Raw genomic sequence first — 9451 nt, forward strand, 5'->3', positions numbered from 1 at the left:
GGTGGAGTGGGGACTAAACACAAAAATGTCTGTAAAAACACCAGCCAATTGTTCAGCACAGTGCTTTAACACGGCCACTTATTTTGTCTGTGCTTTTGTGTGCGTTACATCCCCTGAACAACTTCCAAACGTCAGCCTGTTTAACAACCATCTCAAACATTTGTAATTATGCTTCCATTTGTTTTACCTCCGACACAAAATTGTCAGATTCAAATCTTGTGAAGAAAACATTCAGTTCATTAGCCATGTTCTGTCCCTCATGTCTCCTAAGGTCAGCACTGGGTTTTCCCCTGTCTATGTGGGGGCACTATAGCCATAGATTTAATCCCTTGCCAGGCCACCTTCAAGTTTCCTGAGGAGAGGGTCCTCAGGTCCTTGTATGCCTCCTTGTCCACCAGTATCTTTTTGATCTCACGTTGTACATCTCTTAAAGCCTGTCTATCACCCTCAGCATAAACTGATCTCACGACGTACATCTCTTAAAACCTGTCTATCACCCTCAGAAAAAACTGCCTTCTTCATATTAAGTAGTGATTTTAGATGTTTTGATACCCAAGGCTTATTGTTAGGGAAGATTTTACAGATTTTAGTAGGCACAACTGACTCAACACAGAAGTTTACATAGTCTGAAACAACATCTGTAACTTCATCAAGATCAGAGCTGCTGTTCTCAAAAACTTCCCACATAGTAGTCAAAATACCCCTGGAGACCAGATACCTCCCACATAGTACAGTCAAAATACCCCTGGAGACCAGATACCTCCCACATAGTACAGTCAAAATACCCCTGGAGACCAGATACCTCCCACATAGTACAGTCAAAACACCCCTGGAGACCAAATACCTCCCACACAGTACAGTCAAAAGACCTCTGGAGACGAGTGATACTGTTGTCCTTCCAGATCTGGACAGACTGTCATGAAATTAAAATAACAGTCATAACCGTTTTTTTTTTGTTTTTTTTAACACATTTGTGTAGAACTTCAACAGATAGTGCTTCATTTGCAGGTTTGCCCTGACTAACTTAATTTCCTATAGGCTATAAGGACGTCAACATCATACACTCAATGTCAACAGCCCACAGTCCGGTACCATACTGCATAAATCAGAATTTTGACTGCTACAGAGTTAAGTAGTCACCTAAAAACTGAACTCCAAACGTTAGTCTACAGTGATGGTCAAGTGCCTATTTTGAGTGACAGGAAATAGACTTTATGACAAAGTTAAACATAACAACGTCCTGTGACCTATTGACCACTGCATATGAGTCAAATGACGAGAGGTCAGTAGACAACATGAGTTGATGTGCAGCCAGAAACCACAGGGCATTGTTCTGGACCATACTCCTTTCTAGTACTTGTATTTATTGGTCTGGTTAAAAACATTGACCAGAAAGAAGACCATGAGAGAAAAAAATATATACAAAAAATTTACCACAATAAATCGACAACTTTTCAAATGAGAAAGAGTTGCCTCCTATATTTTCTGACGGGTTTCCTGAATTTATTCACCTACTTATGTAACTGAGAAAAAGACACTTAAATGGTGGATTATGTGTCATGCAACTAGGTAGGGCTGGCACAATTACCATATAACTGACGATTCTGGATCAAGACTGTCATGAAATTAAAATAATAGTCATAACAATTTTTTTACAAATACAATTGTGTGGAACGAACAGCTAACTGAAGACAGGATGGCCAGGCATTTGTGTGGAACGAACAGCTAACTGAAGACAGGATGGCCAGGCATTTGTGTGGAACGAACAGCTAACTGAAGACAGGATGGCCAGGCATTTGTGTGGAACGAACAGCTAACTGAAGACAGGATGGCCAGGCATGTGTGTGGAACGAACAGCTAACTGAAGACAGGATGGCCAGGCATTTGTGTGGAACGAACAGCTAACTGAAGACAGGATGGCCAGGCATTTGTGTGGAACGAACAGCTAACTGAAGACACGATGGCCAGGCATTTGTGTGGAACGAACAGCTAACTGAAGACAGGATGGCCAGGCATTTGTGTGGTTGAGTCAGTTTCCATCGTAACATGGACTCTCAACAACGTGATGAAACTTTGTTGATCCTTGCTAAAACAAGCAACCTAGACTTGGTTTGCCTTGGCAATGCCTCCCACAATGCAGCAGCACACACAGAAATAGAATGAATAGAACTTGGAACCTTTAACCCTGGCAAACTCATGGGTACACACAAAATGACTGCCTGATATTGTGATGCAATGTAGAATGTTCATTCAAATGATGCTAACTGATGTGGCTCATGCAATGGAATGTATTTTTTGTACTGTCAGTTCGAGTTGACTCAACAAATATTTTAGCACATATTCTACTTCCTGCTTTGCTTCTAAAAAACAATGGAATTGTCATGGAAACGCGTGGGGGGGGGGGGGATTCTGTCTCATTGTCCGTCTGTAAAATTAGCCTACATTTAGGCTATTAGTTGTATGTGTATTTCATAATATGTTAAGGTAAAAATCTGAGTATAACACCTGTATGGATGTCTACCCCAACACATGTTCATGCCATCTTTACCAATCAACTGCATTACAGTTAAAAACAACTGACTACCACCACCCATTTCTGTATGCTAGCTATGCTAACCAGCTTACTGTATACAAACGGGAGTTAGCATCTAGAAGTCTCTCCTAAACCTGAAAAGTGACAGCTTCTACATGCTATGCAGCGAAAACAGACACTTTGTTAGATCAGATTTGTTGAACGTGTGCCAATCTCAATGTAACATCTGCATTCTATTATTGACCTCTAGCGATTGACCTCGTCACTGCATCCGTGGCTGCCAGTCCACACTTAAGTCATCATTGACTTGAATGGGTTTCCCCATTTTATTAATTATATTTCTATGGCAGCACATGCAGAGGAGGAGAAAATGTGTGTAAATGTTTTTAGTTTTTTCCCGAACGGTTATTACAGACACCACAGTCATTTGGTTGGACAATTACAGTCCTCCCAAATTACATGATCGGCACAAACAGTGAAAACGCAATGGCTTAAAAGTATTTATTCTAAGGATTAAATCCAATGAACAACTGCTTATGTAAAAAAGGGCTTTACAAAATACATTTGATTGATTGATAGCACCATGCTAGCTTAATTGATTGAGTAGAAAAACATTTTCATACTGAGATACATAAATGTGTGCTCCACCCTTACCTTGTGACTGGGCCCAGGCGGGAGTTGGGGCGGGAGGGTGTGTGTATGCTGTGTGATGGTGGCAGGGTCCCTGGCCACCACTAGATCCACCCTGTCCCCAGGCTGCTGCAGGAGAGCGATGGCCTGATGCTGGGTGATACTCTGGTCCAGGGGCATCCCGTTGATCACCAGGATCTGGTCGTTCTCCTGTATGCGCCCATCCCTGCCGGCACACAGAACACAAATCAATCAAATGTATTTATAAAGCAATTTGTACATCAGAAATGGTCACTAAGTATTTTTACAGTAACCCCGCCTTGATCCCAAAGAGCAAGAAAACCCAAAAGGTGTATTTTTTTTTTTTTATATATTCACTTTTTCCTATATTACAATGTATGTACTTTTTTGACCCCCTTTTTCGTGGTATCCAATTGGTTGTTAAGAGTCTTGTCCCATCGCTGCAACTCCCGTACGGACTCAGGGGAGGCGAAGGTCGAGAGCCGTGCGTCCTCTGAAACACAACCCCGCCAAGCCACACTGCTTCTTGACACAATGCCCACTTAACCCGGAAGCCAGCCGCACCAATGTGTCGGAGGAAACACCGTACACCTGGCGACCGTGTCAGCGTGCATGCGGCCGGCCCGCCACAGGAGTCGCTACCAAGAAGTGTATCTTGTATGTTTTTTTCATGTAACGTTTACTGGACCAGGAAGTATTTTTAGAAGATTCTCATCTTTGCTCGTATTACTTTTTCTAGAACTGTATGAGGTCTGTGTATCTCATTTTTGTCAGTGCCTTTACAAGCTGTGCTAATTTAACTACACATGTCACTGAATACTCTTTGTTGTTAACATAAGCTGATAGAAGCATTTATGATTGTTGAGTGCAGGCATGCTCAATTTTTTTAAAAGTTTCCTTTAAAAGGGACTCTAATACGAGCTGTCAAACATTCTAAATCAGCATGAGTTATCCTTGACTAATATTGTGTTGGCTTGGTAAAGAGATTGAGAAGGAGGAGCTGGTGAGAGAGTAGGCGGTACCCATGTGCGATGCTCCTAGGCTGGACGTGTGTGATGAAGACCCCGTGGTCCCCTGTCCCTTCGGCCCTTAGGCCCACCACACTGAAGCCCAGGCCCCCAGACAAGGGCTTAGGCAGGCTGATGTGCTCTGTCTGCCTCCCCTACATCACAAGAAGACACAGTGAATAAATAGGTAATGAATTAATCATCAGTCAAAACTTTCAAATAAAAATCCAAAAACACTCAAATTGCATTGGTGGAGGAAAAAATCTGAAATCAGGTCAAAATTTACACATTGCAAATACCCAGGGAAAACCTTAAGCTACACTCACCAGCCAGTTTATTAGGTATACACATCTAGTACTGGTTCAGACCCCCCTTTGCCTCCAGAACAACCTGAATTATTCGTGCATGGATTCTACAAGTCGGAAACGTTCCACAGGGATGTTGGTCCCTGTGGCATCACGCAGTTGCTGCATATCGGACGGCGGTACACAACCACCACCAGCCTGTACCGTTAGCACCAGGCAGGATGGGTCCATGGACTCATGTTGCCTGCGCCAAATCCTGAATCGGGATTTGTCGGACCAGACAATGTTTTTCCACTCCTCGATTGTCCAAGGTAGGTGATTACGAGCCCACTTGAGCTGCTTCTTCTTGTTGTTTTCCGCTGATAGGAGTGGAACCCAGTGTGGTCGTCTGTTGCAAAATCCCATCAGTGACAAGAATTGACGAGTTGTGCGTTCAGAGATGACGCTGGGAGAATTTGCCATTCTCTTTCATCAACAAGCAGTTTTCGCCCACAGGTCTTCCGCTAACTGGATGTTTTTTGTTTGTCACACCATTCTCTGGAAACCCTAGACACTGTGGTGTGTGAAAAGCCCAGGAGGGTGTCAGTTTCTGAGACGCTGGATCCGGCACGCCTGGCATCGACGATCATACCACGCTCAAAGTTGATTAGTTAACTCGTTTTGCCCCTTGTAACGTTCAATCGAACAGTAACTGAATGCCTTGATTCCCGTCTTCCAGCTTTATATAGCAAGCCACCTAATAAACTGTCCGGTGAATGTATATCTCCACCAACAGCAGTAGGCCTACATAATCAACAGGGAACCTTGGCGCTTTCCCAGAAGCTTGGCTGGTGTGTAAAACGCACAAATTCAGGCAAACAAAAAGAGGTGTATATCGCATAAAACTTACCTCATTCTTACAAATATATAGATATTACTGCATTAGAGATAGAGTACACAGACGTTTTGGCTTTACAGCCTTCTTCAGTGCGTAGGTACAATGTTATTTAATTCAAAACAGCATTTGTAAAGAACTACAGATGAGCAGCAGGTGTTTCTAATCAGGGTTGACACTCATCTGCCAATCAGGGAAGTGGCTTTTCTACCCTAACTGTATTCAAATGAGTCACAAAGAGATACAGAATTATAGGTTATGGGAGCAGGCACGAAGGGCAACTCACAAATCAATTGCCCCAGATGTCTGCTCACCTAAATACATCACATAAATTCATGAGATCGCCCACCACATCAGGCATCACATCAGGCACAGCCGTTCATAAACATGTGGGGCCAACTCATAAGCTAAATGCAAAATCTGATATGGACAGTGTTCTTGTATAACAGTCTAAATGTGGCTCGTAGGAAGGAGGTGAAATCGAATTCTTTGTTTAAACCGTGTGGAGATAAAGAATGTGATTTATATAGCCACAGTATTTTGTTGTCATAGTTACCTCCTCTTACGTGCTGGATGAACTTTTTCCATCCCGACTCAACACAATTCATTAATAGAATGATTCTGTTCTATAAAGTGTCTCGCAACTGGCGAGGTGATATCTTGACGTCTAATAGTGGATTTATGTTCTCCAAGACGTACTTTCAAGGCGCGGGATGTTTTTCCAATATAAATTTTACTACAAGAACACTAACATATAAATAACTCCTTTAGTAGTGCAAGTTATACACAACTTTATCTTATAGGTCCTAGAGGTCTGAGGGCATACAAAGTTAAAACATTTCCTTATGGTGCAACAAGAGACACACGATCTACAGGGGAAGCATCCTTTTCTCTCTGACCCCATCTGATTTAACCAATATGTTGGATTGGCATATGAGCGGAAACCCTAATTAGAGGCACCAGCTGCTAATCCGTTGTTCTTTATAAATGCTGTTTTGAATGAAAGAAAATTGTACCTATACACTGAAGAAGGCTGTAAAGCTGAAACGTCTGTGTACCCTATCCCTGATGCAGTAAAACAATTAAAAGCATTTAACCTCTGTTTGGCCTACATAAAACACCCAGGTAAAACTATTTAAACCCATATTGTCTTGATTATCCACCAATTACAGCACACCAACACACAAATGACAGTCTACTCTAAAACCATCATCTCTCCACGGTGGAGTATCCTAGCTAGCTGTGACCATAGCATCAGGTGGGCGGTGTGTGTGGGCAGAACCGGTGCAGCCGCCTACCTTAGCGGAGGTGCAGAACCATCTCTGGAGCTGGTCGGGGGAGGCAAGGGCCGAGCCGTTGGACAACACAGTGCCGGGAATGGACGTGCACAGGCTGCTGGCTGGGCGGCTGGCACTGACAATCAGCTGGCCCTTCCTAGAGAAGCTGAAATCACTGCAGGTGTCTGGAGGCATGCAGTTCAGCTGGGGAGGAGGAGAGGGAGGTTTGGTGTGTAATTTCACAGTGGAGGAGGATACAAAGAAAGCTAAGGTAGAGCTGCTTTGTTTACTGTTTACAAAACTTCAGTAGAATCATTTAATTTAATGTGATTGTGAACTAAGATAGTTCAGAGATCTATTTCGATAAAGCCACACAAAAAAAGTCTCCAAGGAAACGCAGACATTCTAAGCTGCTTTCGTTCACCAACAACCGTAAGACACATTCTTTCACATATTAGCACTACTGTAGGGTGGGGGTGGGGGGCAATAAAATCCTCTGCAGCAGCTCTGGCCGGTCCCAAACAGGTACTGCATTAATGACTCACATTGTGGAAAGTTATCAGTCTCCTTGCTCATTTTTCCCGGGCTGACGACGCAGCCTTCCCCCACCATTTCATCAATACATCTCGGACAAGGCACTTACTCAAGCCCCGCCAGTAGATATTAAAGCTTGATAGATGCACAGAAAAGCACCTCCGCCACCTCCGCCTTGCTATCACGCCATACGTTTTTACCTGAAGCATTCATAGACACTCGGCTGACCTTCGCAGCACTTAGAATATGAAGGCAGGCATTGGTTATTGCCATTATCTTAATTTGGCATGTGGATAGTTTATTTTAAGGATTCTTTTTTTTACGTCAATAATAATGCAACCTGAATACAAATGAATTGGAGTGTGGCTGGGTGTTTTTTCCCATGCCTCCCTTTAAGCACAAGTAAAAGGTTTAGAATGCTGTAGACTTAAAGCACACTGACATTGAGTATTTTTACCATTTCATCACAATCTGAAATGTTACATATTCCAAAACAAGGTTTATTTGTTGCTAAAGTGCTGTGAAAGTATTTGCCCCCTTTCTAATTATCTTCTTTTGTATATTTTTTTATACTATATCTTATCAGATATTCAACCATAACTTACTGTAATGTTAGATGAATGGAATCTGAGTGAACAAATAACACAAATTACATACCAATTTCATTAATTTCATAAACAAAATGATTCCCCTGTGTGAAAAATGTATTGCCCCCTTACTCTCAATAACTGGTTGTGCCACCTTTAGGAGCAATGACTCAAACACTTCCTGTAGTTTTTAATCAGTCACTCACGTCTCTGTGGAGGAATTTTGGACCACTCCTCCATGCAGAACTGCTTTAACTAAACAACATTTGTGGGTTTTCAAGCATTAACTGCTCATTTTAAATCCTGCCACAACATCTTAATTAGGATTAGGCCTGGTCTTTCACTTCCATTCCAAAACTTCAAATTTGTTGCTTTTTGGCCATTTTCATGTAGACTTGATTGTGTGATTTGGATCATTGTCTTGCTGCATGTAAGCTCAAGTAAGCCCACATATAATAGCAGAACAGTTGGCTTAATCATAGTATAATCATAAGTGACCACATTGGGTGGCAGGTAGCCTAGTGGTTAGAGCGCTGGGCCGGTAACCCGAAGGGTTGCTGACAAGGTAAAAATCTGTCGTTCTGCCTCTGTGCAAGGCAGTTAACCCACTGCTCCCAGGCACCGAAGACACGGATGTTGATTATGGCACCTCACTGATTCAGAGGGGTTGGGGTAAATACAGAAGACACAATTCAGTTGAATGCATTCAGTTGTACAACTGACAAGGTATCCCCCTTTCCCTCACTAATGAAATCTCCTATGTGCTATTCACAAGCCATGGGTCTTAATATTAGGTTTTCCCTTTCTCTGCAGGTATTCAGCATTACCTGGTCTTTGAGTTGTTTGATTGAATGCTGTAGAGTGAGGATGTGTCCTAGCAGTGGGCTCTGTAGAGCATCCCTCAGCACCCCCAGCCTCTCACTGTGGGTCCACTCCTCCCTCTGGGCCATCTTGGCCTGCAGCCGCTCCAAAGCCTGCAATACCTGCTGGCGCTCCACTGTGGAGACTGACACACACATCATAAACACACAGCCCCATGTGTTCATACACACACACACACACACAATGTTGATTATGAAAAAGTTCATTTGTATCACATTTATATCCAGTATTGTTCATAAAACAGTTCAATAATGGGAGCAGACTTAAATGTACCTGTTGGGACATTTTCATACATTGTCCTAACTCGGTCTCAGAGTATCTTTGTGATGCAGACTGTGAGGAAGCAGGGCAAGTTTACATGAAAAACAAAGCTCATAACAACAATTCTAATAATCTTTAGGCAGATGATAATGCATCGAATAAAAGGCCTATCAAGAACAATTAGTGATCGCCTCCATTAGTACGGAGTACAAGGCCGTACTGCTTTTGAGCTGGGTCCATCAAGTTGGCTAAGCATCATCACAATACAGCCCTTTTGCAACACTTCACAATACAACACTAAAAGTATACGTTCAAATATTTGTGAGAAATACCCAATTGTCCTTCTGTCAGTCAGCAAGCCATTAGCATGGGTTAACTATTTACATAGCCAGTGGTAAACAAGTTTCGACAGGTAAACTAAGCCACGTTTATATTTGCCAAGTAACACAAATGCCACAGATGTCTCAAGTTAACAAACCACAACAAATGTGTTAGCTAAACCCAGAAGAAGATAAAACTAGCTAACTAGCTACTAAATTA

At 42.5% G+C, this 9451-nt stretch overlaps 1 protein-coding gene across 1 annotated transcript in view; it reads right to left on the reverse strand.

The window, feature by feature from the left end:
* LOC110527678 (inaD-like protein) overlaps window positions 1-9451 on the reverse strand; it is a 142413-nt gene that overhangs the window by 131517 nt on the left and 1445 nt on the right. Inside the window, exons 2-6 of the mRNA XM_036989307.1 lie at window positions 8924-8983; window positions 8596-8774; window positions 6669-6851; window positions 4207-4346; window positions 3188-3389 (exon numbers count right to left, since the gene is read on the reverse strand). Coding sequence (XP_036845202.1) covers window positions 3188-3389; window positions 4207-4346; window positions 6669-6851; window positions 8596-8774; window positions 8924-8945 — 726 coding nt within the window. The 5' untranslated portion in view covers window positions 8946-8983. The remainder of the gene's footprint in view (window positions 1-3187; window positions 3390-4206; window positions 4347-6668; window positions 6852-8595; window positions 8775-8923; window positions 8984-9451) is intronic.

The sequence above is a fragment of the Oncorhynchus mykiss genome, chromosome 1, assembly GCF_013265735.2.
Source record: "Oncorhynchus mykiss isolate Arlee chromosome 1, USDA_OmykA_1.1, whole genome shotgun sequence".
Lineage (NCBI taxonomy): Eukaryota > Metazoa > Chordata > Actinopteri > Salmoniformes > Salmonidae > Oncorhynchus > Oncorhynchus mykiss.